The sequence below is a fragment of the Ursus maritimus genome, unplaced genomic scaffold (assembly GCF_017311325.1).
Source record: "Ursus maritimus isolate PB19 unplaced genomic scaffold, ASM1731132v1 scaffold_25, whole genome shotgun sequence".
Taxonomy (NCBI): Eukaryota; Metazoa; Chordata; class Mammalia; order Carnivora; family Ursidae; genus Ursus; species Ursus maritimus.
Window position 1 is genome coordinate 38,524,350 of NW_024425008.1, and position 24,019 is coordinate 38,548,368.

General features: G+C 40.8%; 1 protein-coding gene across 1 annotated transcript in view; it reads left to right on the forward strand.

Moving 5' to 3' along the window:
* Window positions 1-24,019, forward strand: part of CCDC175 (coiled-coil domain containing 175) — an 83,090-nt gene that overhangs the window by 54,113 nt on the left and 4,958 nt on the right. The window contains exons 14-17 of the mRNA XM_008703346.2: window positions 3,947-4,085; window positions 9,769-9,848; window positions 20,821-20,973; window positions 23,641-23,743. Coding sequence (XP_008701568.2) covers window positions 3,947-4,085; window positions 9,769-9,848; window positions 20,821-20,973; window positions 23,641-23,743 — 475 coding nt within the window. The remainder of the gene's footprint in view (window positions 1-3,946; window positions 4,086-9,768; window positions 9,849-20,820; window positions 20,974-23,640; window positions 23,744-24,019) is intronic.

Sequence of the window (24,019 nt, forward strand, 5' to 3'; positions counted from 1 at the left end):
GTGCCTGGCACTCTCTTAGATGCTGAACTGCACAAATTAAAAAAGACAAAACTCTGTCCTTACGGTGCTTACATCCCGGTGGAGGGAGATTGAAAATAAACAAGATAAACAGGTGAACATCTAGTATATTCAGTGGTAAGAAATGCTGGTGAGAAAACTAGAGCCCGGACCGGGGAGGGGGCGAGTGTGTGTGATGCAGCCCATGTGCGGTGGGAAGGAAGGGTAGGTCCCGGACGGGGTGAGGACGGGGGCCTTGGAGCTATCTGGAGAAGCCAGCTCCAGGCAGAGGGCATGCCCCACACGAAGGACTGAGGCAGGACTGGCCCGTCTAAGGAATAGCAAGGAGGCAGTGTGGCTGGAGCGGACAGGAGGGAGAGGGACCCATCTTCCAGAAGTAGATGTTGAGATGGAACGAGGAGGGCAAAGGTTTATTAGGGAGGAACACCTCTGAAAGGACTGGGCAGGGGAAGCCGTCAGACATCATGGAACCGCAAACTCTCTGTGGGGCACTCCTGAGCAAGGACGGTCCGTTAGCGGAGCCCGGCCTGGGGCAGAAATGGCCTCACTTTTGCGCCACCTCCTTGCTCAGTCAGTTGATTGGGGGCCACCCCTCGAAGAGCATGGCCGTCACTAGATGTCCAAGGAGACTCTGAAGGAGTCTGGAGGCTGGCAGCTGACCACACTCCTTGCCACAAGGCAGTGAGTCCTTCCTCGAGGGGCGACCCAAGAGGGAGGGGCATTCCCAGGTCTGCCACCTTATAGGCCATTGTGAGGACTTTGTCTTTTCTCTGCCTGGGCTGAGAAGCCAGAAGAGCGTTCTGAGTGAAGGGCTGAAATGATCAGATTTTCATTTAAATGGAATCTCTAGCTGCTATGTTGAGTGAAATTTAGGAAAGCAGCAGGGGGTGCGGGAAGACCACCGAGGCAGCTAGAGCGATAGCCCAAGTGGCTCAAGTAGCTCGAACCAGAGCGGTAACCGAGGAAGTATCGAAAGTAGCCGGTCAGCGTGGCAGGTGTTCCTCGAGGCAGAGCTGACCGAGTTCACCGTCGTACTTAATGGTAAGCCAATCCCCTTCAAGTCAGCAGGAAGGGGAGGACGCTGGGTAACGTGGCATTCGAGCTTAAGCAGTGCCATTAGGCGGGAGAAGTAGGCCGTCTTCCAGCGTCCACCCCGCGGGCCGGGCTGTGTGCCCGCTGCAGGGCTGTGTCCACCGTGTCGAATTCACACAAAGGCATGGACGGTTGGCAGCTCGTGCACCGTTATTATAAAGCCATAGCCCCGTTTCCCCTGGCTAAGCCTCATCAATGCCCCGGACCAAATTGGAAATTAGAATCCCCTTCCTGCTTTTGGTTCAGTGGCATGAGGAGCCACAGGCTTCTGCATTACTCTGATCTAGTGCTGCCCCTTTGAGCACGAGTGGGTCTGCTGGGTCCTACAGCCCTGTGTCTGGCAGGGTTCAGTCGGAGAAGCAGAGCCCCCAGGAAAGGGCTCCGTTAGAGGATTTGGCTTTCTGCAGTGGTGGGAGCTGGTTACACTCTAGTGAGGCTGTCAGCTTTCCGTCTGAGCTGGGACCTGAAGGCTGCAGGGCAGGCAGGTGGGAAGGGAAGGTGGGCAGGAAGTCATGGAATGAGCTGGAACTCATCCCAGTGAGCAGGGACTGGGACCTGCATCAGTCTCTCTCTTTTCCAAGGCTCCAGTTCCAAGGGGTTGCAGCCAAAGCCAGAGCCCATCATCACTGAACCAAGTGTGTACGTGGCTCAGGGCTCAGGGAAGCTTGAAGGAACAGAAGCCGCGGGGCTGACCCACTGAGCCAGGAGACGAACGCTAACTTGCCTGAGAGGCAGCCAAACCCTCCCCAAAAGCGTGAAACAAGAGCACGGTTGCTTGTCAGGGCAGTGCTGGCAGCTAAGTCCGTGCAGGCGATGGCGATGATTTTGTGCATTCACATAGCTGCTGAGACCCCCAGGCTCTTCCCTTGGACAGCATAGTAGAGATAACACACAGCTGAGTTCCCTGACACTGCAGCGTGGAAAAATTTACTCCTCATCCTGCATTGTAATAGGTTTAAATTATGGTGGCGTTTTGTTTAACGATTTTATTTATTTATTTTAGAGAGTACGCAAGCAGAAGGAGGGGCCGAGGGGGAGGGAGGGGACAAGCAGACTCCGCACAGTGTGGAGCCTGACGTGGGGCTGGATCCCAGGATCCCGAGATCATGACCTGAGCCAAAACCAAGTCGGCCGCTTAACTGACTGAACCACCCAGGCGTCCCATTAAATTACGGTGTTTTTATGTATGTTTTTGTCTTTCTGTATTTGTTCCTAAGGATCTAACGGCAGTTTGGGAGGGGACACATTAGGCTGGCACTTCACTGTATTTATTAGGGCACTGACAAGCTGCTTTATCAAAGAGATGCCAAAATACAGTGAGCAGAAGCAAGATGTTTGTTTTCATGGGATAGCAACCCTCTCTCCCTTATCGGGAAATTGACCTTGGCTTAACTTTCTGGGTCATTCCTCTAGAGCCTGGTGAAGGTAGACGACTTAAGGTGTATGATCAGGCGACGTTGCTTGTATAGAATGATACCCATGATTGGTATGCTACATTGTGACAGGGAGAGTAACTGGTAGGAAACTGGAACATTGGGTTTCCCTGGGTTTGGTGCCTCTTCTAAGTGGTCATGTCCCTTTCAGGGACCTGGAAGGTATACCCAAAAGATGCTGGCTTCTATTTGAGCATAAGACTTCAAAGCCAAGGAGGCTATCACATCCACCCACGTGGGTGTCTTCCTCTTCCATCTGAGTTATCACTTCGGTGATGTCAAAGGACAGTAGCCCCTGGTCAGCTGTGCTGTGAGGGCACCTCCCTGGGGAAGCACGCCAAGCATTGCCCTGCTGGCATCCTTCGGATTAAGTGTATATTCAACTTGGATAAAAATAAAAAGTAAAAAAAAAAAATTTTTTTTAAAGAATAAACTGGGTCAAGTATGGCCTATTCAAATCCTAAGAGTTGAGAAGCCCCCCTGATGTGGTCATTATAGAAGAGAGATGTTGATTTCTCCTTCCCCTTACAGACCACAGGGAAGGGGTCCAAGGTTGGCAGGGCAGTTCTGCCATCCTCAGCATGAGGCTAAATTGGCAGATCCAAGTGACAAATTCCCTTCTCATTCTTTTCCAGCCAGGCGAGGGAGGGAAGGACCGAGGGGGCACACGCTACTTCCTGTTGCAGGGGGAGGACCCAGAAGTGGCACACATCACTTCTGCTCACAAACTTGTTAGTCACACCCCCTTGCAAGGAAAGCCGGGCAATCACTGGAGCTGGCAGCCGTGTGCTGAGTTGGAACTGAGAAGTCCTGATATTGAAGGACAGGAGAATAGCTAGTAAATGTCAGCTGGCTGTCTCTGCTGTAGTCACCATTAAACCCACCCTGACTTTCTAAGAGAGGTCCAACTATTATTCCCTTTGAAACTAAATAAAACCTGAATAATTAAGCAGGCATCGTCATGTTTTGGCTGGGGCACTTTTTGCCCATTTAGTTAGTAATATATGTAATTATTTCTACCCCCTCCCCATTTCTTACTTGCATCCACACTTTTGCTCGTTGTTGTTTTCATTGTTTTCCATAAAATATGATCAACTAAGATTTTCTCAAATAGATGTTTAGGGTAGCATTAATGGAATCTTAGCAGTAGAGCCAGAGAACTGAATGGATCTTTGCAGAGCCCATGGAATCTAATCTCCTAACTTTATAGATTGCCAGCGAGTCAGTCAATCATCCAACAAATATTTTTCAAATACCTGGTATGTGGCAGATACTTTTATGTGCATCTCAGGATAAAAGGACACTAAGAACTCTCCCTCTCAAGAACTTACATTCTACTTTGGAGTGTAAATTGTGTAAATTCTCCAAAATTGTGCTCACAATTGGCTTTTTTTTCTTTAAAGAAAAGATTTGTTAAGGAAACGCAAAATAATAAAGTAAAGGAAGATGAACTAGTCGAGTGTCTTCCACAACTTCAAGTGGCCGAAGAAGAATACAAAAGCAAAAGCGGAAAATTTGAAGAGCTCAGTAATATAGTTACAGGTATGTATGAAGCTCTTAGCAATTGACCTTAAGCCCAGGTAAGAATGTCACTGTTGTTTTCTAACACAAGGGGGCGGAGGGGGGGTCATCAATTGCAAACCAATGGTGAAATTCTCTAAACTTTTCCTATCCTCTTTAATTCCCTCTTCTCTAATTTTTGCCTCATCTGCTAATTTCTTCTCCTCTACGTCACAGTCTTTGTTGCTCTTGTTAAATATTTCCTTTTCTCTTTTAAAGACTTCAAAATTAAGAATTAGTAGCAACTGTATTATATATGGTTTCTCTCGGTACTTTGTAAAGGTAAAAAGAACTTCTTTAACTGCTACCATGTGGAGTGTTTTTTGTTTCTTTTTCTTTTTAAGATTTATTTATTTTAGAGAGCACACAAGCTGGGAGAGGGGCATAGGGAGAGAGAGAGGATCTTAAGCAGACTGCCCAGTGTGGGGATAGAAATCAAAACAGTATGTGTCAAAAAGATATAATTATATGGAAACCCGTTATGTTGAAATGTAAAATAGATATTTTAAAGTGAATAGTGGTAATTGCCAAGGAAGGTGAATTTTAAGAATATAAGATTATGAGCCCCGAAGAGCCAAAGTAATGTTGAAAAAGAAAACCAAAGCTGGAGGCATCACAATTCTGGACTTGAAGCTCTTATTACAAAGCTGTAGTCATCAAGACAGTGTGGTACTGGCACAAAAACAGGCACATAGATCAGTGGAACAGAATGGAGAACCCAGAAATGGACCCTCAACTCTATGCTCAACTCATCTTTGACAAAGCAGGAAAAGATACCCAGTGGAAAAAGACAGTCTCTTCAACAAATGGTGTTGGGAAAACTGGACAGCCACATGCAGAAGAATGAAACTGGACCACTTTCTTACACCATACACAAAAATAGACTCAAAATGCACAAAAGATTTAAATGCGAGATAGGAAACCATCAAAATCCTAGAGGACAACACAGGCAGCAACCTCTCTGAACTCTGTCACAGCAACTTCTTGCTAGACACGTCTTCAAAGGCAAGGAAGCAAAAGCAAGAAGGAACTACTGAGACTTGATCAATATAAAAAGCTTCTGCACAGCAGAGGAAACAGTCAGCTGCAGTGGCCCCCAGCCGAGAGCTAATGCTAAAGACATTGGAGAAAAACACGTTTACGAGCCCCCAGGATCTGGCACAGCCGTCAGAGGACGAGCTGCCAGGAACGCCTAAGCTAGCTCCGGGCTGAACACCGCCCACCCAGATACCTGGTTGTTCCTGCTTACAACCCGCAGGGTCCGTACAAACACAGATGAGAATGTGCTTGGCTTTGTTTACTCAACCTTGATGTACTGTAGGCTTTAAGACTCCCTTTGATTACCCTTGATTGTCTTTGGTTGTTGATCACCAATAAATACGCGAGGCTGTAGCCGTTTCGGACGATTGCGTTCCTTTGTGGTTGTCGCTGCTCCCTCATTTCTTTCACAGCTAACCTGTCTGTGCCTCATCCTTCTTCAAATCACCCACGTTTTGTGGCAGTCAACAAAACTAAAAACAACCTATGGGATGGGAGAAAATGTTTGCAAATGTCTTTTTAAAAAATATTTATTTATTTGACACAAAGCGCACACACAAGCAGGGGGAGTGGCAGGCAGAGGGAGAGGGAGAAGCAGGCTCCCCGCTGAGCAAGGAGCCCGATGTGGGGCTCGATCCCAGGAACTTGGGATCATGACCTGAGCTGAAGGCAGATGCGTAACTTACTGAGCCACCCAGGTGCCCCAATATTTGCAAATGTCTTATCAGATAAAGGGCCAGTATGCAAAATCTATAAAGAACTTAACAAACTCAACACCCAAAAAAACAAAAAATCCAGTCAAGAAATGGGCAGAAGACATGGACATTTCTCCAAAGAAGAGGTACAAATGGCCAAGAGACACATGAAAAAATGCTCAACATCACTTGGCATCAGGGAAATACAAATCAAAACCACAATGAGATACCACTTCACACCTGTCAGAATGGCTAAACATAACAACTAAGGAAACAAACGTTGCCAAGGATGCAGAGAAAGGGGAACCCTCTTACACTGTTGGTGGGAAAGCAAGCTGGTGCAGCCACTCTGAAAAACAGTATGGAGGTTCCTCAAAAAGTTAAAAATAGAACTACCCTACAACCTAGCAATTGTACTACTAGGGATTTATCCAAAGCATACAAACTTAGTGATCTGAAGGGACATCTGCACCCCAGTGTTTATAGCAGCAGTGTCCACAATAGCCAAACTATGGAAAGAGCCCAGATGTCCATCGACAGATGAATGGATAAAGAAGATGTGATACACACACACACACACACACACACACACACACACACACACACAGAGGAATATTACTCAGCCATCAAAAAGGATGGCATCTTGCCATTTGCAATGATCTGCATGGAACTAGAGGCTATTTTGCTAAGAGAAGTAAGTCAGAAAAAGACAAATACCATATGTTTCCACTCGTGTTTGGAATTTAAGAAACAAAACAGATGAACATAGGGGAAGGGAAGGAAAAATAAAACAGAGAGGGAGACAAGCCATAGAGACTCTTAACTCTAGGAAACAAACTAAGGGTTGCAGGAGGGGAGGTGGTTGGGGGATGGGGTAACTCGGTGATGTGCATTAAGGAGGACACTTGAAGTAAGGAGCACTGGCTGTCATCTGCAACTGATGAATCACTAAATTCTACCCCTAAAACTAATAATACAGTATATGTTAATTAAATTGAATTTAAATAAAAAATTTTACAAAAAGAATGTAAGGTTTTAAGAATAAGCACTTTAGATAATTGGTCTGGTTGCCATTCCTCCACTGATTTTCCACTTCTTGCCAGATTTTCATTTAGTTAACTCATGTAGATTTTTTGTTGTTGTTTTTTTGCTACTTCTACCAAGAGTCATGGTACACATGTACTTCATCCCCAATTTTCTGTTCACCCAACCTTTCCTCCCATCCCTTCTTGTGCTAAGGTGAAGGAGGATGTAAGAAACACGATAAGTATGAAAGTAAGCGACGTATTGCCATATATTGCAAGTTCTGATTCTCTTGAGCCAAGAAAAGAGAGAAATACGAAAGAAAGTAGAGAAAAGATGGAAAGGCAAGAGAAAGGTAGAAAAGGGAACAGAAGAGCAGTGTGTCCAGAGAGTAGGAAAATATGCTTCACCTGCCAGCAGTGAGACTTACAGAGGATGAAATCAGCTCAGTACATATAAAAAACAATGTAATGACTTTTGGTTAAATGTGATGGGTCAAACATGCATCTGTCTTTGCTCCCTAATGAAACTTCATTTAAGAAATGGGTATAAAAGATGTTTTTTAGGGAAAAAATTTATAAACTCACAGGTACAGAGACTGGCAGAGAAGATATCCACAGATAATGAACATCAACAAATTTTTAGAAGGTGTCATTGGATAGAGGTATTACCAAGAGGGAAATCTGAATAGCAAGTGCCTGCAAAGAAGACACACCGTGAAAGCAAGACGTTCTCTCCACAGGATCTGGCAAGTCTTGGGCATTGGAGGACCCTGATACCGTGAAGCTGAGATGAGTCACGGGGCTGAAGATTGGTTGAAAATCTTTCTAACAAGCAGTGAGACTGGCAGGTCAGATGCCCTCTTCTGTGTAGTGGAGTGACTCTGCCTCCCAATGGTGGTAGAGAAGTTGGCTCAACAGATTCTAAACTGCAGAATATCAAATATGACTGAGGGTAGAAGACAGATGCGGTACAGAGACCCCCATTCCACTGCTCAGCTTGCTGAAGCCTGCCAGCCCATTGTGTGGGACTGTCCTGTAATCCTCTTCCCCACTCTGAAGAAGGAGGGGGTTGGTTGGATTCTTCTCCAAGGAAACCTAACAGTCTCAGAGAAAAGCCCCACATAATCTAACATCTGAGGATCCCCCAACAAAATGGCTGGTCCCTTCCTGATCACTGTACAGCAAGCCCACCCAGGAACTGAAACTTTCAGTGCCTCATGCTTAGATAAGATTAGACAATCAAAGATCACCAGACACCTCAGGAAAAATTCCAAAATGAAAGGTAGAGACTAAAGCATGCAGAAAAACAGAAGCTGATGACGTAGATGACAAAGAATATAAGAATACTTTTGAAGATATAGTCTAGGAGATTATATATTCTCTCTATATTATACATAATGTAGTATTTATAGTCTCTACATATTATAGAAAATATATATTCTATGTATTATAGAAGATATATCTAAAAGTTGTAGAGAAAAAAGATATTGCATTTATGAAAAAAGAACAAGATGCTTAAAGAACAGAAAACAAGAAAGAACTCTTAGAAATGAAAAATATAACAACCAAAATTTTAAAATTTAATAGGATTCTAAGAAAAGTTGAGGAAATCTCTCTAAAAATAGAACAAAAAATAAGGAGCTGAAGAACAAGTTAAAAGAGTAAGAAATTTAGAAGTCTATTCTGAGATGTTGAATATCTAACAGGAAAGCCAGAAAAAAGGAGAAAAAAAATGCAAAGGATAAAGTTATCCAGGAAATAATACAAAAATATTTCTCAGAATTGGAGAACATGAGTTTCCTATTTGAAAAGGCCCATCAAATCCCCAGAGCAATTTCTGAAAGAAAAGACACTAAGTAACATCACTTTGGGATTTCAGGAGAAAAAGACTTCTGGAGAGAAAAAGCAGATCTTACACAAAAGATTAGAATCAGAACGGTTTTAGACTTCTTAACTGTAATATTATATTAAATGTTAGGAGACGTTGCCTTCAAAATTCTGAGAGAAAATAGTTTCCAGCACTAGCTGCCCATCCAAACTATTAGTCAAGTAAAAATATAGAGTCGAGATGCATTCAGATATATAAGATCTCAAGATATTTCATTTATTCTGTCTCAGGAAGTTAGTACAAAACTTGCTTCAACAAAGAGGGAATAAATCAAGAAAAAGAGGAGGATGTGAAATTCAGAAAACAGAAGTCCAACATAAGGGGGACACAAAGGACAGTCCCAGGTGTTCAGCTGTGCAGGCCTCGAGAAAAACAAAACCAGAAGGCCATGGGGGAGGGAGGAGGAGTGGGGCTGATAGATCACCTAAGGTGCGTGACCATGTGAGAAGTAATATTGGGAAGATTTTACGATTCTGTTATAGATTTTGACAAATTAATGTGTACACGGAAAACTAAACAAGTAAGAACAAGGCTATTTTTAACTCCTAGAAAAACAAAAAATTATACAGGAGAGTAGGTATAATTAGACAACACCATTTGTCTCATCCATGAATATTTACATTGTCATAATGACCTAAATAGTTAAAATTCATTTAAAAAAAACATGACTTTATGGAGAGGTCAGAAGGGGGAAACATGGAGGTAGGTTGTAAGTGTGGGTGGGGGAACATAGGGATGGGAGTAAGCATTCTATGTTCTCTTCTATATTAGGAAGAAAGTAGAAACTGTCTTAAAATGACAAATCAAGAAATAACCCTATAAGCATTTATTAAGAAAATAGAAAAAAAATGGTTAATTCTGAGGAGTCAAACATAAGGGTGGGTACTATGTTGGAAAGCACCTGACTTCTGTGTTTTGTTATAAGCCCTATAATAGTATATGACTTTTAAAATTAAGCATGTGCCTTATTTTCATTTTTTTAAACTAAACATTGTGGATATTTATTTTTTCTCTTATAGCACAAAAGCAGGAGCAGAATTTACTAAATGATAACATTTCGCAAATGGCAAAAGACTTCTCAAGATATTTTAGCAACACGGTAAAGAGCCAATGCATTCATTCTTCTTTCTTTTATTGAATACCGATATATATATAAACTGTAATTGTGTGTGTGTGTGTGTGTGTGTGTGTGTGTGTATACACAGAGACTCTAGACGCAACTAACATGTATCATGGGAAAATCATTGGGTGGCCTCAGTTTTCTTATTTAACGTAGAGATTGCTCTCTAAGGTTCTTTTGAGATCTGTTATTCTGTTAATTTCCTGCGAAGACCAGGGTAAGTGCACAGAGGTTGCAGAGGTGGGGAGGGAGCGGATAAAATGAGAGAAGCTAAAGAGACATTTACTACCTTTTAAATATATAATCAGTAGTTCATGATAAACATATGTGTGTAGAGTTGGCCAATTAAAAATAGAAACGTTCAATTTTTTGAGATGCACTGGTATCAAAAGTAACTTTTAACATGTTGTGGGTATAGAGAAAGATGAAGGAGAAGAGCCGCAATAAGGATGTCATGTATGCAATTGCATTTTCTTAGTAAGATTCTGCTAGTGAGGATTATACAATGACTAAAGATTATGCAATTTATAGCAGTATAATGACTAAGAACCAAATACAGAATTCAGTAGAAAATTCTGAAAAATCCATAAAGTGATATTCTTTTCTCCTCAAGGAATAGTAAATCCTCCCTGAAAAAAGCCTCAATAAATTCCACTTCCCTCTCCCTGATTTTTGCCATAAAATTGTTCATATAGCAAAGTATATTCTATTTTATGAAGTTGTTTCAACAACTTGTCTTAACTTGCTTCCCGGAGTTTATGAAAAAATTTCCATGAATCAGCTTTGGAGTTTGTTTATTTTTTATTCAGGTGTAATCAACATATAGTGTTATATTAGTCTCCGGTGTACAGTGTAATCATTCAACAGTGCTGTACATTACTCAGTGCTCATCACAATGAGGGTTCTCTTAATCCTCTTTATTTCCTGTGCCCAGCCTGGCATCCACCACCCCTCTGGCAACTGCCAGTGTTTTCTCTGTATTTAAGAGTCTGGTTTTTTGTTTATGTCCTTTTCTCTGTTTGTTTTGTTTCTTAAATGCCATGTAAGAGTGAAGTCAATATGGTATTTGTCTTTCCCTGGCTGACTTATTTCCCTCAGCATTATACACTCTAGGTCCACCCATGTTATTGCAAATGACAAGATGTCATTTGTCTTTATGACTGAGGAATATTCCATTGTGTATGCGTGTGTATGTATATATGTATATTTTATATATATATGTATATATATATATATACCACCTGTCCTTTATCCATTCATTTATCCACGGACGCTTAGGTTGCTTCCATATCTTGGCTATTGTAAATAATGCTGCAATAAACCAAGGGGTGGATATATCCCTTTAAATTCGCTTTTACATGTTCTTTGGGTAAATACCCAGGTAGTATGATTCCTGAATTGTAGGGTATTTCCATTTTTAATTTTTCGAGGAAACTCCATACTGTTTTCCACAGTGGCTGTACCAATTTGCATTCCCACCAAAAGCACCCGAGGGCTTCTTTTTCTCCACATTCTCGCCAACGATTGTTGTTTCTTGAGTTTTTTTATCTTAGCCATTCTCACAGGTGTGAGGTGATAGCTCATTGTGATTTTGGTTTACATTTTCCTGCCGATGGGTGATGTTGAGCATCTTTTCATGTGTCTGTTGGCCATCTGAATGTCGTCTTTGGAGAAATTCTGTTCATGTCTTTTGCCCATTTTTAAATTGGATTACTTGATTTTCCAGTGTTGAGTCGTGTAAGTGCTTTATATTTTTGGATATTAATATGCGTATGTCAGATACGTCATTTGCAAATATCTTCTCCCCTTCATTAGGTTGTCTTTCAGTTCTGCTGATTGTTTCCTTTGCAGAAGCTTTTTGTTTTGATGTAGTCCTAATGGCTTATTTTTGCTTTTATTTCCCTTCCCTCAGGAGACATATCTAGAAAAATATTGCTATGGCTGGTGTCAGAGAAATTACTACCTGTGATCTCTTCTAGAATTTCTATGGTATCAGGTTTCCCATTTAGGTCTTTAATCCATTTTGAGTTTATTTCTGTGTGTGGTGTAAGAAGGTAGTTTAGTTTCATCCTTTTGCATGTAGATGTCCAGTTTTCCTACCACTGTTTGTTTAAGAGACTGTCTTTATTGCATATTGAAGATTAATTGACCATATAATTGTGGGTTTATGTCTGGGCTCTCTGTTCTGTACCATTGGCCTATATGTCTATTTTTGTGCCAGTACCATACTGTTTTGATTACTTGAGCTTTGTAGTATATCATGAAGGAGCGATTGTAATACCTCCAGTTTTGTTCTGTTGAAGCTCGCTTTGGCCATTCAGGGTCTTGTGATGTTCCATACAAATTTATTATTATTTGTTCTAGTTCTGTGAGAAATACTATTGGTATTTTGATAGGGATTGAATTAAATCTGTAGATTGCTTTGAGTAGTATGAACATTTTAACAGTATTTGTTCTCCCAATCTATGAGTATGGGCTATCTTTCCATTTGTGCCATCTTCTATTTCTTTCATCAATATTTTATACTCAGAGTACAAGCCTTTCACCTCCTTGGTTATGTTTATTTCTAGGTATTTTGTTGTTTTGGTACAATTATAAATGGGGCTGTTTCCTTAATTTCTCTTTCTGCTACTTCATTATTGGTGTATAGAAATGCAACAGGTTTCTGTATATTGATTTTGTATCCTACTAACTTAATGAATCCATTTATCAGTTCTAGTAGTTTTCTGGTGGAGTCTTCAGGGTTTTCTATATAGAGTATCATGTCATCTGCAGACAGTGAAATTTTTACTTACCAATTTGGATACCTTTTATTTCTTTTTCTTGTCTAATTGCTGTTGCTCAGACTTCCAGTACTATGTGGAGAAAAAAAACAACTTGTGAGAGTGGACACCCTTGTCTTGTTCTTGATCTTAGGGAGAAAGCTATCAGTTTTCAACACTAAGTATAATGTTAGCTGTGGGGTTTTCATACAAGGCCTTTATTATGTTGAGGTATGTTCCCTCTAAACTTACTTTGTTGAGTGTTTTTATCGTGAATAGATGTCATACTTTGTCAAATGCTTTTTCTGCATCTATTGAAATGATCATATGGTTTGTCTCCATTCCTTTGTTGACATGGTGTATTATGTGGATTGATTTGCAAATATTTGACCACACTTGCATCCCAGGAACATCCCACTTGAATCCTGGTGAATAATTTTTTAAAATGTACTGTTGGATCCAGTTTGCTAATATTTTGTTGAGGATTTTTGCATCTGTGTTCATCAGAGATATTGGCCTGTAATTTCCTTTTTTTGTAGTGTCTTTACATGGTTGTGGCATCAGGGTAATGCTGGCTTCATAGAATGAATTGGGAAGCTTTCTTTCATCTTCTATTTTTTGGAATAGTTTGAAAAGAATAGGTATGAACGCTTCCTTTAAATGTTTGGTAGAATATACCTGTGAAGCTGTCTGGTCCTGGACTTTTGTTTTTTGGGAGTTTTATGATTGCTGATTCAGTTTCATTGCTGGTAATCAGTCTGTTCAAATTTTCTATTTCTTCTTGATTTAGTTTTGGGGGCTTATATGTTTCTAGGAATGTTCCATTCTATGTTGTCTAATTTGTGGGCATATAACTTTTCATGATATTCTCATACAATCCTTTGTTTTCTGTGGTGTTGGTTGTGATTTCTTCTCTCTCATTTCTGATTTTGTTTGAGTTCTCTTTCTCTCTTTTTTATGATGAATCTCGCTAACAGTTTATCAATTTTGTTGACATTTTCAAAGAACCATCTCCCTGACTTTATCCATCTGTTCTGGTGTGGTTTTTTTCTAGTTTTTTATTTCATTTATTTCTGCTCTAATCTTTATTTCCTTCATTCTACTGGCTTTGGGCTTTGTTCTTCTTTTTCTAGCTCCTTATGGTATAAGGTTAGGTTGTTTATTTGAGATTTTTCTATCTTCTTGGGGTAGGCCTGTATTGCTATAAACTTTCATCTCAGAACAGCTTTTGTTGCACCCCAAAGATTTTGGACTGTCATGTTTTCATTTTCATTTGTCTCCATGTATTTTTTTTTCCTCTTTGATTTCTTAGTTGACCCATTCATCATTTAGTAGCATATTATTTAAGTCCGTATATATGTTCTTTCCAGATTTTTCTTGGGGTTGATTTCTACTTTCATAGTATTGTGGTTGGAAAGGATGCATGGTATGATTCCAGTCTTTTTGAGTTTTCTGAGAATTGTTTTGTGGCCTAATATGTGATCTATTCTGGAGAACATTCCATGTGCACTTGGAAAGAATATGTATTCCACTGTTTCAGGATGGAATATTCTGAATATATCTGTTAAATCCATTTGGTCCAATATGTCCTTCAAAACCACTGCTTCCTTGCTGATTTTCTGTTTGGATGATCTATCCATTGATGTAAGTGGGGTGTAAAAGTCTCCTATTATTATTGTATTACTATTATTTATTTTCTTTTTTGTTGTTGTTTGCTATGTATTTGGATGATGGCACGTTGGGGGCATAAATATTTACAAATACCTTCATGCTGGATTGTTCCCTTTATGTTTATGATTCCCTTTATGGTTCTTTGTCTCTTGTTACAGTGTTTGTTTTAAAGTGTATTTTGTCTGATATAGATATTACTATCCTAACTTTATTTTCACTTCCATTTGCATGATAAATGCTTTTCCATCCCTTCACTTTTGATCTGCATGTGTCTTTAGGACTCAAATGAGTCTCTTGTAGGTAGCATGTAGATGGGTCTTGTTTTTCTTTTTATCCATTCCATTACCATATGTCTTTTGTTTGGAGTGTTTAGTCCATTTACATTCAAAGTAATTATTGATAGGTATATACTTAGTGCCATTTTGTTACTTGTTGTATAGTTGTTTTTGCAGTTCTTCTCTGTTCTTTTTTTCTCTTGCTTGCTTCTTTCACAGTTTGCTGGCTTTTTTAATGACATACTCAGATCCCTTTCTGTTTTTTTGCATATTTTTTACTGGTTTTTTATTGTGGTTTCCATTAGATTTATGTAACTTCTTATATATATAGAAGTTTATACTAAGTTGATGGTCACTTAAGTTGATGGTCAAATTAAGTGCTAAAAGCACTAAATTTTTACTCTCCCTCCCACCCCCAACATTTAAGGTATATGGTATCATACTTCACATTCTTTTATTTTGTGAATCCCTTGACTGATTTTTATAGATATACTTTTGTGCTTCCTACTTTCTTAGTCCTGCTTATGGTCTTTCCTTTCCACTCAAAGAATCCTCCTTAACATTTTTTGTAAGGCTGGTTTAGTGGTCATGACCTCCTTTAACTTTTGATTGTCTGGGAAACTCTTTATCTCTCCTTCTATTCTGAATGATAGCCTTGCTGAGTAAAGTATTCTTGGATGCAGGATTTTTCCTTTTAGACTTTGAATATATCATGCCACTCCCATCTGTCTGTGATGTTTCTGCTGAAAAAAATCATCTGATAGGTTCATGGGGTTTTCCTTGTATGTAACCTTCTTTTCTTTTGCTGATTTAAAAATTCTCTCTTTATCACTACATTTTGCCATTTTAATTACCCCATGTCTTTGTGTGGACCTCCATGGGTTGATTTGCTGGGAATTCTCTGTGCATCCTGGATCTGGATGTCTATTTCCTTCCCCAGATTAGGGATGTGTTCAGCTGTTATGTCTTCAAATAAATTTTCTGCCCCCTTTTCTCTCCCTTCTCCTGGGATCCCTATATGTGAATGTTATAACGCTTGATGGTATCATTGAGTTCCCTTAATCTATTTTCATTTTTATTAGTCTTTTTTTTCTCTCCTCAGCTTGATTGCTTTCTATTACTTTATCCTCTGGGTCACTGATATATTCTTCTGCTTTCTTTAATATACTATTTATTCCCTCTAGTGTATTTTTTATTTCATTTATTGAGTCCTTCATCTCTGATTGATTCTCTTTTGTTTTCTATTTGTTGAGAGTCTCACTGAGGTCCTCCACTCTTTTTTCAAGTCCAGTGAGTATCTTTATGACCATTAGTTTATATTATCAGGCCTACTACTTATTTCCATTTCATTTAGCTCTCTTGCTGTGATTTTGTCCTGTTCTTTCATTTGGGACATACTCTTCTGTTTCCTTATTTTGACTAACTCTCCGTGTCTGTGCCCATGTATCAGGAATATCAGCTATATCTCCTGCTCTTGAAAATAGTGGCCTTCTGAAGAAGAGGTCCTGTAATGCAGTGTCCCCTGTTTGCCAGAAATTGGTGCCTCAAGGGTGTCTCCTAACTTCTGTGGTAGAGCCATGTTTGCCTGGCACTCTCTGACTGTTGTGGGCAGGACTTGGTCCCTGTGCTGTTAGTGAGCCAGTCTGGGGTCACCTGGGGCTTGAGTTGAGTCAGACTAGGCATTTGCCTGAGGTGTGGTAGCCCTGAACTGTAAGGTGCTATCCCTGTCTTGTCCTCTGAGAAGCTTTCATTGGTGGGTGGGGCCTGCAGTCAGACCAGATGTTTGTCCCCAGCCCACTGCTGTGGTCTAAATCAGACAAATGTGTATGGTTATCTTCCCCTCTCCCTGGGACAGGAGTCACTTTGAAATGGTGCTGGCCTCAATCAGGGATGCTTGCACATTGCCAAGCTTGTGGCACTGCTTTGGATGGACTCCTGCTAAGGATGGGCCTACAAGAGAATGCAGGTGGGTGCATGTTGTTAGAAAATAGTGTGCTGGTCTGCTGCAGGAGGGGACCTGTGGTCTGGAGAACTGCCAAGGGCAGGTCTGTAGAAGAATGTGGGGGTGGGGCATGAGGCGCCAGCAAGGTCACTGCTGGTCTGCTGTGGGAGGGGACCTGGAGCCACTTTAGAAAACTGCCTCACCAGATTGGTGGGGGGAGCTTTGAGGAACAGCATAAGGGCAGGGCGTGCTGTTAGCAAGCTAGGCAGGAGTGTTCAGGCTGCACTGGTTCTTGAAGGTGTCTGTGTATCTAGTATGGGGGTCTGGGAAGGGAAATGGTGCCTGCCAGCTCTTTTGTTCTTGGAGAAGTCTCCCAAAGATCCCTGCCCCTACAGTACATGCTCTAAGATTGGTAAATAAATCTCCTTCCTGTCTACCCCAGGCATTTTTCAAACTGCTGCTTCCATGCTGTATCTCAGTGGGGCTGTTTGTTGTGATTTATCTTTAAGGGTGGGAACTCAGTTTTCTATTGCTCTCTACCCATCCCACAGCCCAGGCCACTGAGTTTTAAAGTTCCAGGTGTTAAGCCCAACCAACTGTAAGAACTCACAAAGTTAGACCCATCTGGTTTTCAAAGCCAATGTTGTGGGGATTCATCTTCCTAATGCGGGTCTCCCTTGCCTGGGGTGCCTGGGGAGGGGTCTTTTCTTTTCCCTTCTCTATGCCTGTGATGACCCTCCCTCCTATGGATCAGTTTGGCTCCTCACCATGTCTCTGCCCTTCCTATCCTTTTCAGTGTGGCCTCTTCTCTACATTTAGCTGTGGAGAGTCTGTTCTGCCGTTTTTCAGGTTATTTACTAGGTTATTTGCCCTGATGTGGATGTTATCTATATGAATCTGTGGGACAAAGTGTGCTTAGGATTCTCTTATTCTGCTATCTCTCATTGTGGCTTTGATTTGCATTTCCCTAAGGATTAGCGATGTTGAGGATTTTTTCATGTGTGCATGTTGGCCATCTGTATGTCTTCTTTGGAAAAATGTCTTTTCATATCCTCTGTGCATTTTTTAACTGGATTATTTGGGTTTTTTGGTGTTGAGTTGTAGAAGTTCTTTATATATATTTTGATATTAACACCTTATCAGATATATCATTTGCAAATATCTTTTCCCATTCAGTAGGTTGCCTTTGCTTTGTTAATGGTTTCCATCACTGTGCAAAACTTTCTATTTTGATGTAATCCCGGTAGTTTATTGTTGCTTTTGTTTCCCTTGCTCAATGAGACATATCTAGGAAAATGTTTTTATGGCTGATGTCAAAGAAATTACTGCCTATGTTTTCATCTAAGAATTTTATGGTTTCCAGCCTCACATTTAGGTCTTTAATCCATTTTGAGTTTATTTGTGTGCATAGGGTAATAAAATGGTCCAATTTCATTCTTTTGCATGCAGGTGTGCAGTTTTTCCAGAACTATTTACTTTTAATTTTAAGGGGGGGGGTAGGGGCAGAAGAAGAGGGAGAGAGATAATCTCAAGCAGACTCCATGCCCAGCATGGGGCCCACCTTGGGGCTTGATCCCACAGCCCTGAGATCATGACCTGAGCTCTGAAATCAAGAGTCAATGCTTAACTGACAGAGCCACCCAGGTGCCCCTAAAAGCACTAAGCTTTTACTAAGCCCCCCACATTTTATGTATATGATGGCATATTTTACATTTAAAAAAAATTGTGTATCCTTTGGCTGATTTTTATAGATATAATTGATTTTACTCCTTTTGTGCTCTACTTCCATACTGTTTTATAAGTGATTAATCTATTTTTACTATATGTTTGCATTTACTTGTGAAATTTTTTTCCTTTCATGGTTTTCTTACTCCTGATTATGGCATTTTTTTTTTTTTCCACGTAAAGAATTCCCTTTAACATTTCTTATAAGGCTGGTTTGGTGGTCATGAATTCCTTTACTTTTGTTTGGGAAACTCTTTTCTCTCCTTCAATTCTGAATAACAGCCTTGCTGAGTAGAGTATTCTTGGTTGCAGGTTCTTTTTTCTTTCAGCACTCTGCATGTGTTATGCCACTCTCTTCTGGCCTACAAAATTTCTGCTGAAAAATCAACTGATAGGTTTATGGGGTTTCCCTTGTATATACTGTTTCTTTTACGGCTTTTAAAATTCTCTCTTTATCACTCGTTTTGCCACTTTAATTATTATGTGTGGACCTCCTTGCATTAACTTTGTTGGGTGCTCTCTCTGCCTCCTGGATCTGGATGTCTCTTTCCTTTCTTAGATTAGGGAAGTTTTCAGCTATTTTTTTTTTTCAAATAAATTTTCTGCCTCCTTCTCTCTGTCTTTTGGGATCCTTACAACGCATATGTTATTACACTTGATGACATCACTGAGTGCCCTTAACCTATTCTCATTTTCTATTTTGTTCTGTTTGCTTTTCAGCTTGGTTCCATTACATCTGTCTTTCAGACACTGATCTGTTCTTCTGTCTCCTCTAATCTGCTATTGATTTCCTCTAGTGTATTTTTCATTGCAGTTATTGAGTTCTTCATCTCTGGTTCTGTTTTATATTTTGTATCTCTTTATTGAAGGTCTAACTGAGATCCTCCACTCATCTCTCAAGTCCAGTCAGTATCCTTATGATCATTAATTTGAGTTATCAGGCATATAGCTTATCTCTGCTTCATTTGGCTCTTTTGCTGTGGTTTTATCCTGTTCTTTCATTTGGCAGTTATTCCTCTGTCTCCTCATTTTGTCTAACTCTGTTTGTTTTCTATGTATTATAAAAGTCAGCTACATCTCCTGATCTTGAAAGTAAGTAGTGGCCTTATGAAGAAGAGGTCCTGTGGTACCCAATGGTGCAGTGCTCCCTGTTCACCAGAGCCAGGCACTTCAATGGCATCTAACCTTTGTGGGCTGTGTGCGCCCCACTGTTGTGGCTGAACCACGTTTCCTTATAGTGAAGTCCATTGCAATGGCCCTCTTTGCCTGTTTCATGTGCACCAGGCAGGGTTTGGTCTCTGTGCTGTTAAAGGGACAGTCTGGGGCTGCTGAGGGCTTGTAGTTAGGTGATGTCAGCATTCAAACCAGGTGCCTCCTCTCAGCCCATCTGCTGGGGCTGTAGTTGCACAGAGCCATAGGGTGCTTTCCTTTCCTTGTACCCTGAGAGGCTTTGTTGGTGGGTAGGGCCTGCACTCAGATCAGGTGCCTGCCCCTAGTCAGTCTGCTGGGGCTGCCATCTCACTGGTCACCAGGGCATTCTCACTGTGCTGCCAGCCATAAGGTTCAGCTGCTGGGACTGTGGGATACTGGCATATGTGTGTATCTTCCTCTCTCCCCAGGGCAGGAGTCACTTTGGAGGGTTGCCTTTGGAGTATGGCAGGTTGTATTGGGCCTGTCTGCAGGGGAATGCAGGGACAGGGCACTAATCAACAAGATAGATGGAGAGCCTTCGTGCTGCTTCCTGCAAGTGTCTGGCCAACAAGGTTGGGGGTAAGCAGGGAGGAAGAGAAATGGCACCCATCACTGCTTTTGTTCTATAATGGTCCCCTAAAGATCCCTGCCCCTCCAACATACTTTCTTAGATTAGTAAATAAATCTTCCTATATACCCCAGGTGCTTTCAAACAGCTGCTTTTATGCTATGTCTCAGCAGGATGATATGTTATGCTGGCTCCTTCAGGTTGGGAACTCAGCTTCCTATTGTCCTCCAGCACTCCAGCTCTCCCAGAGCTAAGCCTACTGATTTTTAAAATACAGAGTTAAGTCCCGCTGATTGCTGATTGTAAAGACTCATGAATTTAAGCCCCACTGGTTTTCAAAGTTAAATGTTATGGAGATTTGCCTTTCCAGTGTGGGTCCCTCATGCCTAGGGTGCCTGGCATGAGGCCCGATCTTCTGGCTGCTTGCGGTATCTCTCCTGTTTGTGGTTAGTTTTGCTGGGATTCAGGTTCCTAACTATGTCTCTGCCAATCCTACCCTTTTCAGTGTGGCCCCTTCTCTATGAAAGTCTGTTCTGCTAGTCTTTGGGTCACTTTCAAAGATAGTTGCGCAGACATGGCTGTTATCTCAGTGTGTCCATGGGTTGAGCTCAGGATCCTCTTACTCCACCACCTTCCCAGAATTGAATCAACTCTGGAGTTTTAAATATCAAGTTTTTATAAGGGAAGGTATACATAGCCTCTGCTGATGATTCAGGAATTAATTATAACCCCTCTCTGAATGTGGTTCAGGCAACCTAATACACTGGTGCCCTGCTTATTTAACTCTGAGATAATTGTAGGTTTTATGTTTGAGCAGGAAAAAGTGAAGCAAGAACTTGAATACTTACGAAATCAAGAAAGCCATAAGATTAAAAGTCATTTTGAAACCCTAAAGAACTTAGAAAATGAAATCTATGTGCATGACTTAAAAGTAGATGTTTTGCTCCTGGAAAATGAAAAATTAAGAAAAGTAAGTTCAAGAGCCCTTCATTTTGCATGATAATTTTCTTAACTGCCTAGACCTATAATAGTTACAAGAGAAAAGGAGATTCTAGCTCTTAAAACTTTTGAAATAAAGATTAAGTATATATAAAACAAGGCACAAATCATAAGTAAAAGACGTAATGAATACACATGGGTAACCAGCACCCAGATCAAGAAACAAAGCATTAACAGTGTGCAGGTATCTTCTATGTCCTTTCCTGTCCCCACAAGGTAAAGTAACAGTATACTGGCTTCTAACCAAAGACTAGTTTTGTCTGTTTCTGAACATTATATGTATATGTATATGAATGATACAATATGTACTCTCGCTCAATACTTTGTTTGCAAGGTGCATCTTTATTATATTGAATGCGGTTATGGTTCTTTCAGCCTTAGTGCCATATATAGTATTCAAGTGTATAACTATACTACAATTTATAAACTCTCTTGATGGGGCTTTAGAGAATTTCTAGCTGGGGCTATTACAAATAGAGTTGCCATGAACATTCTAGTACATGTGTTTTCAGGAACATATGTACATGTTTCTGGTGGGTACACCCCTCAAGTGGAATCGCAGAGCCATAGGGATGTGGACCCTAGTTGATGGTCAGTAAATCCCCCCTCATGCACAGTGCCACCTCCCAAAGAAGTTGCAGAAATCGCCACTCCCAGCAGGGTATGTGAGAACACACTGGTTCCACATTCTCACCAAACTCTGGTTATTTTTTTTCCACTTAACCATTCTGGAGAGTGTGTAGTGGTATCCCATTGTGGTTTTAGTTTGCATTTTCCTGATGATCAATGAAGCATCTTATTCATATGTTGGTGGCCACTTGTGTACCTCTTTGTGAAGTACCTGTTCAAGTGTCTTGCCCATTTAAAAAATTAGGTTGTCTGTCGGTTTTGTTCTGATTGTATCATTTTTTTCAGTAAACCACAATGACCTCAAGGTGAGGATCTGTATCAGTGTATCCCAAGTGTTTTGCACAATGGCTTACATGGAAAAGGGATTCAGTCCCATGTTATGCTCACAATAACCTTTAATGTGGATAATATATTATGTCCCTTTTATAGATGAGGAAACCGAGGCTCTACATTTTTAGTAATCTTTAATAGCTACAAAAATAAAAACAGTCCCATGGCCATAAGACTCTAAGTAAGGGACAAATCCTTTTACCTGTCTGGGTACTCTTTCTTATCAGGTAAATGGCAACAGTTATCCACCAATATCACCTGTTTCTGGTAGAATTAAAATGGCATAAGAGGTACTAATGTACTTTGAAAAGGTAAATGTGCTCCAGAGCCCAGGTACCAGCATCACTAACCTGCACACGTGCAATACCTCTTCATTCTTCTAGCCCTTGAATCAATCTTATCAGGTATTTCATCTACCCATGGAAATTCCACAAGATTGTCTTCCTATCAAGGTGACATAGATTATTTATTAAAATACTTGGAATTTTTATTGCTACTTTGGTAATGGATAGCAAATGGATGACTGTGAAAAACTGATTCTAAAAGGTCTAATTTATGGACCATCTACTAGGTCCTGAATGACGCTGTGCTGTTATCTTATTCACTCCCCACTCTGTTCTGCTTGTTACATCCCTTCTCTCAGCAGACATTTTAATCACCCACTGAGTCCCTAGACTTGTAGAAGTCTCAGTGAAAACAGAGATGAATAAGACACCCCCCCCCACGTCCTTAGGAAGCTCATCATCTAGCTGAGGAAATGAGCAGATAAATGGATACATTACAATTCAGCATGTTTACACATTTGAGAGTTATGGGAAACTAGCTGAACTAGGCAAGTCTACAAACTGTGATCCACATTCAAAGAGGGGCAGGAATGATGACATGGACTTGGCCTACAGGGGTTTCCACTCCGGTTTACTACAAAACCAGCCAACAAGCCATGCAGACTGGCACCAAGATCAAGGCCCCATGAGGAGACCCTATAACGGGCTTATAAACAGTTCTATGTCTCCTGTGGTACTAGATGTGACTTCTAAGATTTTTTTTTTATCAGTAATTTCTAGTATTTGACTATTTCCCTCTTGAAACTGGGCCAGTGCCATGTTTATATCCAAAGCCCATGCTTTCAGAGTTCCCAGAGACTTTGGAGTTTAGCATTCCTGAGCATCGGGTGGTCAGAACAGAAAGCGATAACTTTAATACCCAACCCACTACTATCACCATCACCCAACCCAGCGAAACATCTGAATGGAGTGAGCAATTCTGTGGGGTCTCCGGACTTGATAAATCCTCTCTCTGAGGTCTTACACCGAACTCCTCCAGTCTGGAAGCATCGCTGCCTTGGTACATTTCCTGCACACAGTTAGCATACAGAACACTTTTTTGTTTGTGGGCACAATGCATTTAGGCAGAATTCCTTTTGATTTCTTTTTGTGGCAAATTATATTCAGAATGCCATGTTTATTTGGGTTCTTAAATGTTTACTGGGAAGCCAGATCCTTTATCTCCTTCACCAGAATGTAGGCTTAACAAGGGCTCTGCTCACCACTGTTACCCTTATACTGAGAGCAGTCAGTGGCACAGAGAAGAATCAATAGATGTGTGCCCAGTGACTACAGGGATAATTAATCTATGGTAACTAAACTGCTTAAAGCAATCACATATCTTTCATTTCCAGTATATTGCATACATGAAGAACAAGATAGAGCAATACAGAAAAGGAACAGAAGACCTCAAGTCCATGTCAAGTGACCTGTCTTGTCAACTGACAGCTCATCAGAGTAAGTAATGTATCGTGGGTGATCTGAACATATAAAAAATAATTTTTTTGCTTTATTTAAATAAATTTTACTGATTTGCATAAAATAAAATGAACCCATCTAAAATTCAATGAGTTTTGATAAATGTACATGCCACTGTAACCACTGCCACTTCAAGCAAGGTAGAGAACATTTTTTCCTGAAAAATCTCTCTTGTGTCCGTTTGTATTTGCTTTCCCACCTTACCTCCAGTGTCTGGAAACCATCGACCTTCCCCCTTCCCCCTTCCCCCTTCCC